Source organism: Spea bombifrons, chromosome 2, assembly GCF_027358695.1.
Source record: "Spea bombifrons isolate aSpeBom1 chromosome 2, aSpeBom1.2.pri, whole genome shotgun sequence".
Lineage (NCBI taxonomy): Eukaryota > Metazoa > Chordata > Amphibia > Anura > Pelobatidae > Spea > Spea bombifrons.
The window spans coordinates 32,530,289-32,550,000 of NC_071088.1; the positions used below are offsets into that span (position 1 = coordinate 32,530,289).

The window sequence follows — 19,712 nt, forward strand, 5'->3', positions numbered from 1 at the left end:
AATCTGTTCAAGTTCCATTGAGAACTATATTCAGGTTCTCATACACTGAGCACATCTGTCATTGCTGATAATCACGTGATTTTAAAAGATCTTTAAAAGCTGCGATATCTATAACTTCAATGGCCGGGTTTAGTACCCAGGTTTAGTAGAGTGAGACAGAGAAAGGTTCTACCGCCCAACAGGAAGCAGTGGACGTCAACAGGAATGATTGTGTCATCATATCTCTTGATCACAGTCAACAATATCACACGATCACTTACTTGGGTTACTGCTTTTTCTTGTCCTTTGGTTTCATTGTGCGTGCATGACTCTGGAATCCATTGTACATGATACAGTGCTGGCACGGAATCTAAGGCAAAAGACAATCAATTTTAGAATTCTGTTTTTTAATGGAAATAATATTTTTAAAAAATACAGTATAGTGTAAAACTAAAGATACCATACCCTTGAAATAATAAAATGTACATAGGAACCCATACATGCAAACAGCTCACCAACACAATTTCACCTTAAAGGGAGCTATAAACCTACTTTTCACCTAGTGGTTGTTATCTTACCCATATATTTTGTACAAACACCCGTATCATACTGTCTTATGGCAAACAACATAATATCTAAGTCTAATATCTTCGTCACCAAGCAGGACCAATGAAAGTATATAGAGGAAAGGACTTCATTAGATAAATGGGACTTCATTAGCATTGCCATAAAGAGTCAGCTCAGTGTGGTGTTTAAGGAGGGGAAGCCACCCAAATTATCACATAACTACCTACAATGGTAGCCTACAGGTCTGGGTCTTTCTTGGAGCAAAAATCAAATAAAACCCACTTTCCTTTAAGTATATTTAAGTTTTACTGTTTATAGCACTGAACTTACCAAAGTCTATATTGTAATTAACTATTACCATTGGTGTTAATGAGAAACGCGCAATGTATCATTCTAGAAACACGGTGTCTGCTGTCTTGGGCTGGAATCAATACTGTATTTGCTATAAGATTAATAGCTTTTATTTTAAACTTTACTACCACTGCATAATGAACCTCCTGCAGTCACCTGTTCAAAACATATGTCAGTTTAAACAATATTTAATTTGTACTGATAATTGTAATATAATAGAGTTTAGACAGCTTAACCACTGATTTCAGAGTTATTAATAACCACAGTTAAATTATGATTTTCTAAAAAATATATACATTTATGAATGACCTAAAAAAAAAGTATTATCTGTACAGCTGTAAATGGTTTTGAAAGAATAAACAAAGGATTAGCGAAGAAAAGAAAACCTAAATAGCATCCCGTGTCGCACAAAAGCTATTTGATCCGAGAATGAAAGACTAATTAAGACGTTTGTTTAAATGGTATGTGCCGCAGCTGTCTACATTCTAAAGTTTATATTAATTACTTTTGTTCCTATTACAGAAGCAAGAAGGTTAGAAGCAAAAGTATATTAATGTTGAATAAATACAATGTAATAAATTAAGTTAAATTAAAATACTAAAAGATGCTCTTATACATCTTCAGGAGGTGGGGGGGGCATCTTTATAGGTGCTCTTTCCCATATATATATATATATAAAGTTGTATTCTATGCAGAATAAAAAGTATTCTGGGTTTTTTTTTAACAATATGGTTCCTTTTTTATTTAGCTTTATTTATTGTAAAAGTCATAAATATGCTCCAGTCACTATGGATATAATAAAAGTGAAATAGGACCAATAACTTAAAAAACTCAGTACATGCACATTACCAAAATGCAAATGAATAATTATTGTCTACATCGGATCCATCATTTGTTTCTGGTAGACATTATATCAATCACTATAATAAATACATTTCTTTTAATGTTCCTGTTTTATCCCCGATACGGAGCTGACAGGAAAATTTGCAGTCTGCACTCGATATAGGTCATTCTTTATATACAGAACATGTGTACTGATAATTGAAACAAAGTGAATGTACAGAAATAATTGAGTGGGGGGGGCATTGCATTTTGGTGATAAATACATTAAAATACCCCCTCCTTTTACTTTGTAGTATTGATTCCGGAACACGGATATCCATCTTAAGATTCAAAGGAATGACATTTTTTTTTTCTTTAGTGATTCAGAATAGCTTTGAAGAACGTGCAGGTTTGTTCCATATGTGTAGACTCTGGAGGTTTCAGAAATCCCGCAACTACAATCACTTGCATCCAAGCATGGTAGCCTTTTAAAGTGAGCTCTGAATATACAGATGGTAAGAGAGGCCAATAAAGGATTGACACATTTTACCCCCGCACATGTTTCCAAGCAGAATGGGTGGCCCTGGTTTGTTAGTTCAATCCTGAATGCCTTGTATCTGCCGTGCATGTTCCTCTACCTCCTGTAATCATAATGTTTGAAAGGTGTTGTTTTTACCTACTCTGCTTAATTTAACATATTTATACAGTAATGCCTCATCTGAAAGGATCATCGCTAGTACTGATCAATGTCCAGCATGCAACAAGATGCTTCTTATTACTTGGTTTTGGAGGAAGCCATCAAAGAAACTTAGTAGTCTTGGTGGTGGCTTTATATGATCAATATAATAGCCTGTTGTATCCTATAGCGCCTTCCTACATACAAACAACTCATTAAAGATAAATCCTCATTTTTTTACAACCTGCACCTATTACTAGTGCTAAAACAAAGTTTTTTTCTAGAAGAGCTTCAGTTTACGGAACTGTGGCTCAACCACAAGCACACTTCTTTCAACGTAAATAGGGGCATAATTATTAATGAAGAACACTGTCATCAATCAGTTTTTAGAAGAACACAGCAAGTAACCTCTTGCTCCTGCCGGTGAACCACCGTGATTGTGAGCCCCCGCATGCATCTAAATAGAAAAAAACAAAGTCTTGGGCAATCTACACGCTGGTTCAGTAAATATAAAGCCAGCTTTTGTGTTACATCATTTTTCTGAAATATAACCGTATTCTTGTTCATGATTAAACATAACCACGAAATGCTGGTTTACATTTATGTTGCAGGCTAGACTTGTATACTCTGTGTTCAGTGATGCTTATTTATTTGTTCCGTAACTGTGTATTTAATATGCATGTGACCTCATTCCATTCATTTGTGTCTCACTCAAACTTCATCAAAAGTATTATTTTATAATGCAAATAAAAATTGCAAGAGACTATGCTTTTCTGGCGTTACGTAATAACCAGATACGAATACATAACTTGATATGATCAAAAACACTGGTTTTCACTGCGCTGACGCTTGGCTATGTATTTAGATGATGGGGGCCAATGCCTTAAAAATTGTACAAGTGACCACCTCACTCCACCCTGGCACTTACTTGAAGGGGAAAAAGACAGGGTTAATGCAGAGCTCACGTCTTCTAACCTCGGTTTTGTTAGAGAATTAGGGTACTTAGACATGCATGGAAAAAGGTGATTTGTTTTGGGGGTGGAGGGGTTACAGAACTGCCAGGTTCATCAACGTATGTGCAGGTACATGAGCGGCAGAGGGAGCTGAGATGTTTCTCCCTTGGATTCATGGCCTGGATGCTTGTTCCCTGTATACCTCTTAATCCCCGTTTTTACACCACTGTTGATACAAACCTGTTTTCTTAAACAGAATTAGCTAGAATAACAAGTCGAAATACCGAAATACTGAGAGTTCGAGTGATTTTAACTTGTGCTCTTACTTAAGAAACTTCTCAATAAATATTTACCAACTTGTTAAAGCAACTTAGAAGTAGTACCAATAATCTTTACAACTTTAAGAGCACTAAATGTGCCAATCAGTATAAAGTACTGCTGCACATCTGTCTAGTACAAGAACAATGAGCAGAACGGATGAGGTTTTAGTCTTTTTATATATATATATATATATATATATATATATATAAACTATCTATTTACACATACACTTATAGAACAAGAAAGCTAAAACAAGCAAAACATGAAAGGTAACGCTAGAAAAGCATTACTTTTTACAAACATATCCATTAAGTAAGACTACCAGATGCATTTTTGCTGTGATAGATCTTTGTATTTTTTTTCTCAATCTCTATGAAAATATACAGTTTTGAAATGAACCTTGATTCGTCTGTTTTAAGAAAAGCTTCAGGATAACTAAAAAACCTGACATTCCTCCCTGATTAAATGGATTAACTACAGACCAGAACTAATCACTGTGGCCAATTCTTAATTCAGCCACGGTGCATCTCGTTTTGCCCCTTCTTCCTTAAGGCGCTTGCAAAAGAATGCCATTTGTATCTCTTCTGTCAATTAACTTTCATTTCAGACTTATTTATACAGATGTTTTCTGCCTTTTTGCCACTCTTTGAGTAATCGAGAATGCGCAGATAAGACGGAAGGCCTTTTAATATTATCCTTCTTTTTAGATGTACATGTTACGTAGATGATATCTTTTTTTACAAACAATATATCGTCTGTATTAGATCTATTGAGCTTAATTTCAAAGAGTGAAATTAATTACTCTTAACTTGTTATGAAACCCGTTTATAATTCATTAAACATGGTTGGCCCCATGCAGCCAGAATTTCTAATTGGGTCTTGATGTACCTTGTGGAGATTTAAAATCAATCTCTACGGGATATATATATTGGGGCACAGAGGCATGTCAAGTTCCCATGTAGTTCCCAGGTATGCACATGTGTTGAGCTCATCTATCATTTTATGACCCCAGCTCCCGCTCCAGTTTTGCTCCCATCTTACCCATGATCTGCTCTCCCAACCCTGCAAAATCACCAGGTTTCTCCTGTCTGTGCAGATCACAGAAGGGAAATGCACGTGGCACCGTGAGGTCAAGACACAGGCGAGGTTCATGTCAAGCAGAGTTTTCTGCTAATGTTAAATGGTGCAGCCAAATACTCCGCATAATACAATCTGCCATTCATCTTGGCTACATCGTGGGTGAGCCTTGAGACTTAATGCTCACATACATATACATCCACATTCACCACACTTTCATCTAACCCTGATTGTTATTGACTTTGATTTGTGTTTATTAACTAATAAAAAAATGTGATGTGCTGATAATGCTTGTTTTGAAAATTAGAATGCAGGAATAGCTGCAACATCGATTTTTATTGTCTTAGTTTTACAATGAAAAACTCAAATTGTTTGTTGGATGAGGCCTATTTGCACGCACTGATGAATAAAAAAAAAACGTTGACCTTACCTTCAGATTTTTTCCAATAGACTTTGACTTGAAGCTGGTTATCCTGGAAGAATGGAGCACCTATTTCAAGCATACGGGCAGTTCTCTTCCTTTGTGGTGGTACAAGAGTGTCCGTCTTTATTTTGCTGACTTTTGATATTTGATCCTCTGAAAATAGTTAATTGATTTATTAGTTGCCATCATACAGTATGTCTTGCAGGTGCAGGCAGATCACTAGATCGTATTGGCATCTTACGGCATCATATACGCTACCAAAATGTTCTGTAGAGACTGTTCAATGTATTAAGGACCACCTAAGCACTAAAATCATTATTTTTCCTGCAGCTCAGGTTGCCACCGTGACAAATAAAGGATATTGGCTACGTTATTTTTTCCATAAGGCTATCACGGAGCCTAAAACTGATTCCAGGTAAATAGCCAGCATGGTGTCTATACTACCAGCCTGACTACATACAAGAAGCAGGAACTATTCCTTCTTTGTGATTAACTTTAAAACCATAGAAACCTCCACGTACGACATCATTCTGCTAAATGTAAAGAACACTCGGACTTTAGCTTAAACATCTTCTACCACAGCTCCAACCCAATTTCCTATCAAATAGATAACGATAATTTTAAACCAAAGCTATTGTAGCTCACACACACAGACACTATGTATATATATATATGTATATATATATATATATATATATATATATATATATATATATATATATATATATATATACACACACACACACACGTCAGCACAAATTCTTGACATCTAATCAGCATTATATTATATTAAAATCACTTACTGCTTGATGACCCAGAAGAAAAGGATAGAGAAACCTTGGCACTTTTCAGGCGCACTTGTCCCCAGTATGTTATTGCTTGTATCTCTACCATATAGTTGCTGTTTGGTTGAAGCCCTTCCAAAATCACATAGTTCTGAGACTGAAATTTTATAAAAAAAAAAACATAGTAAGACACTGGTACAAAACTAAGACAATTGTGGAAAAAAAAGCATATAAGGAAACAGGTATTTTACCCCTTCGGTTGTCTTTCTCCTCTTTTTCTTAGCTGGAACGACTGATTTGCTGTTGGCTGTCCAACTCCAAAACACTTTATAATGATGTACAGGAATATCAGGCTCCTCCGGGAGATCCCATGTAATTCGTGCTGTCACACTACCGTCACCGATTACTGTAGTGTTGGCCAGCTTGAGGTTGGTTGGTGCTGGGGGCGCTGAAGGATCTATAAAAAAGATCATATATAACTTTTATAAACAAAATGTTACAGTCGTGAAGTTATGACAACTTCTGGAAGCATTGTACTGGATAACTTGCCTCTCCTATATCCTTGCTGGTACAAAACACAGCAATATTTTTATGGTGGTTGAATCTCAACTGTTGTAGAGAGATATCAAGAAGGATGGCCAAATGGACATGTGGTGGAGTTGGTGACATTTCAGATGCAGGAATGTAAGCATTTATGGATTAGGCATAAAGCTTTCAATAACGTAAGATTTGGCCAACCACTGAGGTTTTAGGTCTCATAACAGGTAGTGTTATTCATAGAAGGATCAATAATTGTGCCATTGCGTGTGGTTCCAATAATAGAAATTAGTATGTGTTGGTGGGTGTTGGCTAGTTTTACATCCCCGGGTTCTAAGGGTCATATAGTACCAGTACATTATACACCAAAAATAAGTAAAAAAAAACGTTATGAGCAGAGCTTGGCCAGTATGGATAGCTAGAAAGACACATATACTTCTATAATATGTAGTAGACATTTCCCCTTGAGAGCATTGTGTGTAACCAGGGAATATTTTGTGCTTAACGTTACATCTCAGATAGGAGGTAAGCCTTAATCATAGATAAGTTAGGAGGTTTTCGTAGTTTCATGAGGACTATCACAACAATTCATGACTAACTGCTCAATTTGGCGCATGTCACAATAAAGTCACAGAAATGTATTTCACATGAGCGATATAGGAGTACAAAAATAGCAGGTCAAGTGGAGCGTCACTTAAAGCTTGAGAACAAAAAGAGCAAAACTTGAAAGCCTTTAAAAAAATGAGGTCAGGCATTCTTTCACTTCGACATGCACCTGGATGTTTTTGCAGTGCTAAATTAGCTATTTAATACATTTCCACGCTCAGTGCTTTAGTCAAATAATCAACATAATAAGTGGAGAATCTTTTCTTTTTCGAAAGGTAATCTTCCATTATCACAATGAAACGAAGAGCCGTGGAAATTCTTTGTAGAACAGATGTGATACAAAAAAAAGATTCATTGTAACAATGAAAAGGCAAGAAAAGTAACTATTATTTCTGTCGAACATGTGAATTTAATTTGTTCACCTGAACGTTCTATTTCAGGACAACAAATTACTGTGATTCATCTAGATTAATACATCTCATCATGTCAGTTGAAACACTAATGTCTAAAGACTTTAAACATAATAAGGGTCGGGGCAAGCTTTCCCGAGACCCCAACACAGCCTCCTCCTGACACTTTGGGCCTGGTCGTACTTGCCCTAAAAGAGAGTCCCCTTCTTCCCTCTAATATATACATACATTTACTGAGAGTATAGTTATTATCCTTTATTTTTATAGCCAACAATTTACGCAGGTAAAAATATGACCTGTTATAGGCATAATGTCTATGCAACATATTCATTACCTTGCATTAGCACAGACTATCCTACTGTCACTAAAATCTGGATCCACTGACACAATACATGGAATATTTATTTACTAGTGTGGTTACTAGTGAAATGGGAGACTGTATATTCTACATATACTGTCTACAGGGAACACCAAATGTTTTTCAGCTATTGTTAGGAAAATTGGGGTTTTTAACTTATTGGCATGAATGAAAGAATACAGTTACCCCCACACATTACTGTGCCCTACTTGGCCTCTCCCCGTTGCCATACTCCCAACATTTCAGAGGTCCAAATCGGAAGGGACTTGGACAGTCCCTAAGCAGGCTCAGCAATGTGATCACCTGTTTGTCTTATGAGCAGAGCCACCTTCCAGCACTCAGCAGTAGAGTGCCACAAAGTGGCCATGAGAGAACCACATGGAGGTCTTTGCTTTTTGCAACACAGGCCTCCATGCAGCTCTCACGTGGCCACTTTGTGAGTCAGTCAATCTATATCAGAGGAACTCCTCAACTGGCCCTTGATCCCCACTGCCTACAAAAGTAGGATGATGGGGCAGCTATCTGGGAAGATGTGAAAAATCCGAACTGTTGGGAGGTTTGCTTTACTGCTCTTGACATCCTAGTTGATGGCATGAAAGGGCACAACTGTATATAGAGGGCTGCTCTGTGTTGGTGGAATAACAGGCCCCAGGCATGGATGAAAAGGTGCAGACAAGCTGTCAGTAAGCAACCGAACACCCATTCTTCCTGCCTGCAAATACACAGATTGTTGGAAAACCATTGCATGACTAGCCCTTTAATCAAAACTCAATAATGCACATGTTCTATTGAATTCTGCTTAGGCTTCCAGCACCTAATAGTGAGCTGACTCCCCATCAGGCACTGCATCTTGTGCCATTCTACACTTCCATACCCTACAGGCTAGCTATGAATATACGTGTTGTTTGTGAGTACATTAATGCAAATTCTACTTCTGGACACATTCTTCTTTTGCTCAGTATGCATTGTTCTAAAATAAGATCCCAATTACAATGCATATTAAATATTTAAAGAACCAGCATAAAACACGTTTAAATAACAGACTACAGAAAATATGTCATTTTCTCACTTCTATCATTATTAGTGCCATCGGATTTCGAAGCATTCTGTCACATAGGGGGGCTTAAACCAAGAATTTTAGAATTGCAGTTTACTTTTTAAAACACTGAGAAGCCATACAAGCTTACAAATATTATACCATATAATTTAAAATGCCTAGTATGTATTTATATTAGTGTATATTATTATATATTTTTTTTCTATTAGTTCCATCATATTCCATAGCACTGTACAATACAACATCAAACAAATGGTTAATTCTCTAAAATATAAAACATGTCCTAATACCTTGGAGGTTATTTATTTAATACCTTGGGCTATATATTTTTATATTTTATCATTTTGACCTTCTGCCTCGAAGTCTTAAAGCTGTAGAGCAGACAAGGTTTCCTCCACTTTAAAACATTAAAGGCATATCCGAAGGATTCTAAAAATGACCAAGGAATGACACGCAAAAGCCAGCTGCTCAACATTAGAAAATCATTAGTCCCGAGAGGCAGAGAGAAGGAGTTTTATGGAAGGGAGTGGGTGTCTGTTTTGATTTTCCCAACACTTGGTAATATAACCATGAAATCACTTTCCGCATGGGACTTGTCTGAAAAAAAGATGCAATGTGTGTTCTTTTTTCTTTCATAAGGCGCAGAATCAACAGAGTGCATTCATTAGAGAGAGAGACATCATGGAACATTGCAGAGAGACTCTTTTTTATATAAGGTAGCATTAAAACGGGTTAAAAAACATAAAAAAATACAACATTATGCCTATCTGCAGGCACCAACCTATTCTACGGCACCACATCGGGAGAAAGCGGGCGGTAGATAAGTGGAACATTCTGCCAGCAGTGGTGGTAGAGGTTAATACAGTAAGGGAATTTAAACATATAGGTGATCAGCATATACCTATGGTCAATCTAAAACGAGGCCATGGGCCAATTAAGGCTTGTGTCTTTGCACATAATGGGCAGACTAGATGGGCCGAATGGTTCTTGTCCATCAATTTCTCTGGTTTTGTGCTTCTATAAGTACATTCATTTTGGCTGCCCGAGGGTACGTTTATAATAACATGTTGGATTTCCTATTGTGAGTGGATAATTCTAACAATGCCGGAAGTAAAAGACATTAGCAAAGTCCAGACAGCAATTAAATAAATGACAAAAATGCAATTATTTGGCTACAGAAAAGTGTTCTGTTACACAACAAGTGCACTCGATATAATTAGCTACGCTCTACGTATGTAACTACTTAAAGAATAATACATTTGATGTGAATACAAAGAAATCACTGAATTTACCCGTTGCCAGGTGAACTGGGAGGAAATCGAAGCAATGAAACATTTATGTTAGGCACAAATATTTATGGCACAACTCTTTTCAGCCAATTTTCTATTGCCGCCTAAAGATTTTACCTGTGATCTTAAGGCCGTTGCCAAAGAAATGTAAAAAAAGACAAATATATGAGTGAGCTCCCCAATGTTCACAGTAATGCCCCAAAACGCTCAGCCCACAATCACACCCATGGTATCTGGCAACAAAGGACTATAGGTATACAACAGCCCATCCAGCAGCCAAACCAGCCAACGTCGGGTATGACATGCGCTAACCATACTGGTGAACTCTACACCAACGCTGATAATACATACCTGCCCAACAAACCCACCCCGAGGACTATGCTTACATTACCTGCAACAGGTTAACGATATATGGATCACTGCTTGCCGTTTGGTTACTAAATACATGCTTCTTATTCAAAACATTGCAAATATGCAAATAACGACTCTCCCCCTTTAAGATAAACAACGAAATGTTTAAAAGCTGTTATTTTGTCGCACAAGGTGGCAACCTATAGATATACGATTCCAAAGCCAACAAGTCATGTGCGCCAGAATGTCATAACAAACAGATTTTATGTTTTCATCTGCTCCGTTGTACATTCAACATGATCAAGGGCAAGCAATGCTTCTCTCTGGTTTGTGGATACACATCCTTGATAATTGCTCCATGCTTTGTGCTGGCACTTAATTGTTAACTAGGTTCCTTGGAGGCCAGATAATGGGAAGGGGACAGGTGATTTATGCTACCACTTGACCTGGCTTTTATTTGAACTGACTTAGTCTGAATGCTTCCTGGGACCATGATTGATACCGTGTTATGAATTATTCGTTTGTGTTGTTTTTTCAGCTAATATGTTGCCGATTTTGTTTCTATGGAAAAATACTGGTTTTCTTTGTTACATCTTTGTTACCAAACATGCTTAAGCCTTCGCACAGGGCAAACACCTTCAACAAATGTTGCAAAAATATCCCAGAATGAATAGATAAATTAAGCTTGGAAACAGACATTTTTAGAGTAAGCAAACGAGAACTTATTTTTAGATCCTTAAAAAAAGATCTCATAAAAAGACTCTTTACTCCACTAGCTTAATAGGGCTTTGTTATTCATGTTTCGGCGACAGTATTTGACTTTTAGATGAACACTGTATAATAAAGAATGACATTCTAATTAAGAGTGACATAATTGACTTAATTCCTGTTGCTACAATTCTAAAAATAAGTTATTTTGTAATGGAAGTTAATCTTTGAGTGTAATAGCTCTGGCTACACCTGGGTTTACTATTCATTCGCGTTGCTATGTATTTGAACAAGAGGGTAGCGGTAGGTTCTCTGAAAACACTGTATTGAGTAACAATACAAAAAAAGGAATAGTTAGGATTGCATCGCTTACGTCTGTACACGTAACAAGACGTAAACATTTCTGTCAGATGTTGTTAAGTTACAGAAAAAAAAAATGTATTTTGAAAAGGCCACTCCCGATCTACAACTTATAACATTTAGACTCAAGTGTTTAGAACTGGAAATACCGGTTATTAAAAGGTTAACTGTCACTTCTTAGTACAACAGCCAGGAGACTGAAGATTGAAGTAGCCTTACTTCTTTGGGGGGAGCCAATGACATTACAAAAGTAACAGAGTAATGCACATGCTGTCTAGTGTCTCATCTAATGCGAGGGAAAGGATCTGAGATCACGTAACTACGGTAACACAACTTTTACAATCATTTTACAGGTCTTCAATGATCTAGCCCAAGAATCGCTCAAGGTGACTTTTCTTCTTTTCTGTTTCAGGCCAGGGAAACGCATAAACTCTGGCGCTCAAAGAAAACTTGGTGGAAATATAATTTCATCTCTTTTCCATGGAACTATTTTCTGCATGAAGCATCCATGTTTCCATGACAATCCCCCAAATAGCTTAATTCTAAAATGTTACTACTATGATTAATTGACCACTAGAATCTCAAAGATTGGTAAAGGCCACATCAAAACAGGAGGCTACCTTCCTGCAAGTTACAGGCCTTTCCCAGTTACAACAACCTTGTTAAGTGTCCACTCACTATTTCGATATACGGTAAGACCTAAGATGCGCGCCCCTGTCTGTACACGACGGTTCATGCATGTGCAGCGGCCATTTTTGTTATGGGCACATCAATTACAATGAATATCGATGCCCATTTTGTTTATTGGACACTTTGAGCATGACTTTAAATCACGAATAAGATGAACAGAAATTAGATCTATCACGTAGAGCAGGTTCTTATTGTATGTTACGAACCTTTTGATGACCGAAAGTGTTTACTAGGTGCCGTAAATCCTCTGGTTCCATGCACATTAACAGCAGCGACTCTGAACTGGTACCATCTGCTCGGCCTGACATCAGAGAACTGTACTCTTTCCTCTGTCATCTGGAAAAAAAAACACATTAATAAAAGGCGCTGATCAATTTCAAGCCAGTGACAAGAAACAGCTTAAATAACAATTGCTGCTTAAAATTTTTGTCACACTACACACTGCAGTCAATGACTTGAAAATTGTACGCATGTGTATTATACATATTTAAATTACATCTACATATCTATATCTACATATCTGTACAGAGATGTATATATCTATATATAGATATGATAGGTTTGAGTCTTTACAGCAGGGAAAACAGCTAGACTAGATAGGTCAACCTGGTCTTATCCGTTTAATTTCTTTTTTTATTACGTAACTAAATGAAAAGTGTGTGAACAGAAAAATAATAATAATAATAAAATCAGTATTTGGTGTGACTACCCTTTGCCTTATATTATATTTACTTGTGCACCTCTTTGGTAAATCTACTGCATTTTTACAATAATAAATTATATTTATAATTGCAGCTCTGCACCCCAAAAAACACAGTGAATGGCCAAAATATATTTCTACTTTTTACATTTGAATACTTGTTTCCATGAATACCTTGTTAGTAGCTTACACTGAATAAAATGGAGCAGTATTATTAGAATGGCCTCCATTTATTATTTCAGCGTTGCCTTCCAAACATCACTGCTCGCAATGTGTTTTGTTTGGCGTCAGGGATGGGACTGACTAAGAGTCAATGGATTAACTATAAAAGCCTATTCAGTTACCCTATTAGTTTAATGTATCTGTTGGGCCTCACAAGTAATGGCAAAGGATATTAAAGCAGGAAAGAAGGAAATCTTCACACGTCATTACACTACACGCGAACACTCCAAGTCAACAACTTTCCAGGTGTGACCCTCCTACTACATATAGAATCATCATATGCTTAATACAAAGGCGTGGGATTCATTAACTGTAAGAGGAGGCATACATTACAGTATGTCGCATCACTTTATTAACCCCTTAAGGACAATGGGCGGTCCCTAAACCCACTGAAAACAATGCATTTTGAGCCCGTACATGTACAGGCTTTGTCATTAAGGGGTTAAAAATGTATACAGCATATGGGCTTAAACATGCTTCAAGTGTAAGGAAATGCTATTCCAGAATACATATAACAAATAATTACCATAGCCATTAAAGAACGTGTGCGACCTTTACTACCTGTAGCATAACTAAACTGAAGAAAAATAAATGTATTAAACATAGCGGCAATTCGTGTAAAGAAGATCGATGGCAAATATGTAATATTAACCCCTTAATGACAAAGCCCGTACATGTACGGGCTCAAAATGCATAGTTTTCAATGGGTTTAGGGACCGCCCATTGTCCTAAAGGGGTTAATTTGTTTTCTGTCTAAGTCATCTATCTTCTGTTCATCACACCATTAATAAGGGTTCCACAGCCAATCAGATTCCACCCTATGGGAGGAAGAACCGTGGTATAGGAGATAGAGATTCCCTAACAAAGTGATTGTAAGCAATATTATAACAAGTTTTAGAGGAATGTATCTTTCACATCATATTTTGTTATTTTCCATGCATAAGGGAAAGCGATGTATAATCATGTTATTATCGTTGGGTTATAACATAAAAATCATGTAAATGCTGGGGTGAAAACGTTGAAACCTCTACATAGCAGATATTTTTGAGACAAATCAAAATTCAAATAAAAATGCTCAAAAATTAATGAATCCACAAAAGCATAATTTAACTATGTAAAGTATATAAAAAGTTGATGTGCTACATATTAAGAGGCTACGAAAACTTGGGAAACAAAAACCCAAACTATTCTAAAATGAGCAACCCACACATTTATGTTATATTTTTGTAAAATTTTTTTGTACATTTTCCATTGCTATTAACTGCTAGTCATTTCATACCCGAAAATGTATAACATAATGACATAGAACTAAGTCACACACAGCCGTGCATTATGTGTAGGTTTGCAATTTGTCGTACTAGTGGGGTCATTCTGGGAGTCGTTTTTTAACAGTATATGCTTCTATTTCATTTTCTAATGATTCATAATAAACATTGGTATACACAAAACTTAAATTAACCCCTTACGGACAATGGGCGGTCCCTAAACCTATTGAAAACAATGCATTTTGAGCCCGTACATGAACGGGCTTTGTCATTAAGGGGTTAAATTTGATTCAGCCTGAATAACTGCCTGTAATTATGGTATAACTTCTGACACACCGAAATTGTCAAGGACCCGGTAGCAGATAACAATCCGTAACAATACGTTTGACATTTTAATTTTTGCATATTTCGATATATGTTTTTTTTTTAATTTAAGTATTTTGTACTTGTCAGCAATCGCAATAAATCCCTATAACGTTAATGCCTGCAATGATTTAATTTTTTTTGTGTAATACAGCGAGTTGGAAGATTTTTAAGGGCCACACAGAACTAATATTGATCACGGGCCAAGATTTCCCACTTCATAGACTAGTGCCTTAACCTCAAAATAGAACTCCCCTTTCTTGCAGTTTGTTTTGGCATTATAATGAAATATTGGCTATGTAAAAACTGTGTAGTCTTCTAAATGTACAAAGATATATGGAAATAGAAATGTTGTTGTACCCCTCAGCCAGATGTGGCATGAGTTAGTACAATAAATCCCATTTAAAATTCCTTTCCTATAGTCGGCTTCATGCATCAAAATTAGCCTTATTTCAGGCTGTAAAACCAGTTACACCTTATAACGGGGAAACAACCAATTAAATCGCAAGGAAATAACATTAAAAGTGGGTTCCCATAAGATTTGTACTTCAAAGGCTACATATATATCAACTTAAAATTGTCATTTTAAAAAAAAAAAAGGTATTTTAGGCTATAATCTTACTGCATCTATCCTGGCAATATGTTTTAGACTTAAATTATGACACAAACTAGCACTATTCTACTTTTTGAAAGAAAGGATCACTGAAAATCGCAAGAAATGTGTATAATGTATGAATTTATAAATAAATTACAGATATGGGGATGATTTCCAAAGAAATGGCTACTAAAAAATACCTATCTACGTTACATTGTGTGTTGAAAGAATCTGCTGATGGAATCGACTGAAGATCATGAAGCATCTGTTGTTTGTGGTGGGAAGCCATATTTATAGGAAGACCCCTTAAAGCTGGTGGCACTTTATGGTTCAGAGTCTTTATTAGCCGACCAAAGAGCTCTCCACAATATGAGAATACAGCACCGTCATCAATGCAAATACGGAAAGGGGTACAGTCCCTATAAACATGGTCTCCAATAAGTAATTTAATAAGAGCTACTTACCATTAAGACTTTAAGTTATTGCAATAATAATAATAATAATAATAGTAAAAGTGTTATCTTAGGGATTAAGAAAATATTTAGCAAACCATATTCATTAGTTTTAATGTTTTGAATTAGACATAAACATGTAATTTCATAAATCTTATTGTATTCAGCAAGAAGAAACTTAAACATATTGTGACTTCTTAAGACAAGAAAACTTCTTAAGACAAATCTTTTTAAGAAATTGAAAAAATTCACCAGCTGTTCATGGTGGAACCTCCAAAAAGTGACATTTTTTCTATAACAGTTCTCATCCATTATGTGATTTATTGACAGATTACTTTCTTGAGCTAAGTAGTAAAAGGTGCTGAAAGTTGTGATAAATTTGGTACAGTTTGATCAAATAAATATGTACGCTTGGCATTTAAGTAGCATTTAAAATCTACTCTGTACATATTTCAGAACCAAAGGTGGTAATAATTTTACACCATAAACAAAGTCAAACTCTTACTGAGCCTGATGTACTAAATGAAAGATTAATCTTTGCCACGTTTAGTAAGTCATCACTTATTCATCATGTCAGGTTAACCCAAAAATCAAATATGTTTCATTCAAACAGCTAATGCATTTCCCGGTAATGATTATTTTACCTGGCAAATAAACATTTTGGTTACACTAGCTGAGCACAATATTTGACAGTGGATTCCTTTTTAGTAAATAGATTAGCACTTTATAGCAACAGAAAGGTTACTTATGTCTTAATGTATTTTCAGCGTGAAGAAACAGGGATTAAAGAACAGTGCTATGCATTAGAGACCGTTTCCATTTTCAAATACATAGACAAAACAATGTCTGTCTTCAAAACCCTCAGCAAATACAGCAGCTACCTGTTTAATAACAACACATACATTTAGGGGCTCAGTTCAACCCATGAACCTATGTATAAAAAGTGTGTGTAGTTAGTGGTTAATGGCCTGGGGTTAACGTCAGGGGCGGGCTTGGCCGGGGGATTAAAGTAGCATCAGCACCCAGTGGCATCAGCACCCAGCGGCCGTTTAGATAAGTTTTCCAGCAGTCTGATGGCCGCATAGTGATGGGAGCAGCGTGAGGGGTGAAAGGTGAGTGTGAGGGGGCGGAGCCACTTCACTTGACTTGCCCCCCAGGCCTTAGGCTGCCAGCCCTCCCCTGGTTAACGTTCAGCACAAGGACATTTCCTTGTCATGACGACATTTGATGCCCCAGCCAATAACATACTTCACAACAGTCCAGGCTTTCTTGGGAAAGTCCTGGTTTCAGCACCGTCCCCATATCCCAGGTAGCTGCCCTGTTGTCCTGCTTTTGTGGGCATTGGGGCATATGGGCCAGTTGGGGAGATGCTCTGATCAGCACAGACCTTCGTTGCAACTCCTTGAGACACCATGTCTGCTTCCCAACCCACTTCTGAGGCCTGCCCTCGCCTCTTTCAACAGGGGTGTCCTGATTTAGTTAAAACGTTGGGCGGGTATATGTTATATGTCGCTTGCATTCAAATGCAATCTTCAGATTTAAAGGCAAACACTAACCTGTGCCATTGTTTGCCAGCTAGTTGCATCATCCTCACTTGGGTGAATCCCATAGTTCCATCTCCTCTGCACAACATATATCACTGGCTCCACTGAAATATTAAATTTGGAAGACCATTTTATCTCTAGCGTTCCAGGCTGGAGCTCACTGAAGATCAGTTCTTTCCTGGGCTTCAAAGGAACACCTAGAAAACATGGAACATCATATCAATTATAACCTCATTTGTAACATAGGGCAGATGTCAAAACAGAAACAAAGAAGCCACGAAAGCCTGTAACCAATTTGCTCAATAGTTAGGACTCATAATTAGGACTCATTAGAAATAAAAGTACATCATGAAAGACTTGTTTTCTGGCCGGTCAAATTATCCATGTGATCATGGCCCCACAAAATTATGATTTACTAAATATGTAGCTAATCCGTTCCCCATGTCATTTGTTGCCGTCAACAAATGACTACTGCTCGATTTTATGATACTTTTTAAGGTTTGTTGTTTTAAGGCTAACTTACTTAATCTAACGTATAGATGTTCATATATAATAGTGATATCCCTTTTTTCCAAATTCAATTAAGCTTCATGTTCTTAAAAAGCAAGTCAGTTGTGAATATACACCAACGACCAATTTGTATTTTTCAGTTCTAACTATTTTCTTGAAATACACTTGGTCCTAGCAAACATCTTCATGGGACCTCTGAGCCATCATATAAGATGGCAGAGCGACACCTTCTAATATTTTTTTTCTTTTTGTCCAAATTCACAAAAGGTGTATCGTCATTTTGGATGAAGCCTGCCCCCCCCCTAACCAAGCTACTTGCCTTGCAGGAGGTGTATTTGAACAAACATAGGCTTCAGCTCTGGCTCTCCCAGAAATTCCCAGGAGGGTCTAGTGAGACCTCTATTTGAAGGCACAGAACGCGATCACATTGATATCAACAGAACCGATTTCCTAACTGTTATTGGATGCTTTCAGGCAAATCGGAAGAAATCGCAGAGCACAAAGGCAGCATATTCTTCAGCAACTGTATTCATTGTTCGTTAGAATGTTTGGGGAGTGGACTGTCCCTTTAACTGTGAACAACAAGTAGAGCGCAGTCCAAAACTCATCAGTTCTAACTTTATGTAGGGAGCGTTATGGACTCTGTCAGTTTGCATTTGTGCTTTCTAAAACCCGTCCTTAATTATGATGTACAATAATTCAGCAATTTGCATGTTAAGAAATGTTCCAATCTGCTTGGAATTAGGGCCCATTGGACACACTTGATTGGAACTAAGTAACTCAACCTCAATCTGCTGTATGTAATTGTCAGCAGATGGACTTCAGATGCACCAGGGAGGTGAGCAAGTACAAGTGCATTTCAGTTTACTCCTGGAAAACAGCAAACCGTTAAATCCGAAACCAGATGCACAGACCCAATGATCTGTGAGTATGTTTTTATTGTGCAAATGATTAATTACTTTTATCATGCGTGAGCGAATTTGTTCCTGAATCAAGGATAATCAGATGGAATCGTTCAAACATACTTTGGTTTTTATGTTGAAAACTCAGGTGTCTGGATTAACATTTTAAATGCATTATATATACATAGGAAAGTAACTTGTATATTTGGATATGAAATAAAACAAAAAAATAAAAAAAATGTAGTTATAACTGTGTCTGTTATATGTGTTATTATAGTTAAATTTGGCATTTTTACATGTAGTTTAAGATGTTTCAGGAACCTAGCAAGGCTACTAAATGAAGTTCGTCTTTAAGCTACTCATTAGGGCTGAATGTAACAGGCGGTTATGGTAATGCAAGACTACGTTATACAATACATTGACGGAATTTAAACATGCATGGGATAAGCTTAAAGCTATCCTGAATCAGAGACAAGCCCAAGGAGTGATTAAAATCCGAGACCGTACCTCAGGATAAATAGGCAGAACTAGATGGGCCGAATGGTTCCTATTTTTGTTTCTATGTTTCTACATTTACATCGGCTCCTAAAAGAAGGTGCTTTAATGCACAACTTCAGGAAGTCTGACAGCAGGTTGGTAGAAGTCTACTAAAGAAACCAATGTAGGGACATTCACCTAATTTGAAGGCAAGGGATATAGAAGTGTTGAAGTAAATGATAAAAAAAAATCCAAGATAGTAGACGGCAACAACTAGCTAAGCGGGATTTCTATAGGGATACCAACTGCCCAATAATGCGCTTCCAACACAGGTATTTACCTATACCTTATGATTAACTGT

At 36.9% G+C, this 19,712-nt stretch overlaps 1 protein-coding gene across 1 annotated transcript in view; it reads right to left on the bottom strand.

The window, feature by feature from the left end:
* The window catches only part of ANOS1 (anosmin 1), a 72,717-nt gene that overhangs the window by 8,735 nt on the left and 44,270 nt on the right, over positions 1-19,712 (bottom strand). Inside the window, exons 5-10 of the mRNA XM_053457402.1 lie at positions 17,475-17,659; positions 12,528-12,657; positions 6,207-6,412; positions 5,974-6,112; positions 5,177-5,323; positions 261-349 (exon numbers count right to left, since the gene is read on the bottom strand). Of these exons, the coding sequence (XP_053313377.1) occupies positions 261-349; positions 5,177-5,323; positions 5,974-6,112; positions 6,207-6,412; positions 12,528-12,657; positions 17,475-17,659 (896 nt within the window). The remainder of the gene's footprint in view (positions 1-260; positions 350-5,176; positions 5,324-5,973; positions 6,113-6,206; positions 6,413-12,527; positions 12,658-17,474; positions 17,660-19,712) is intronic.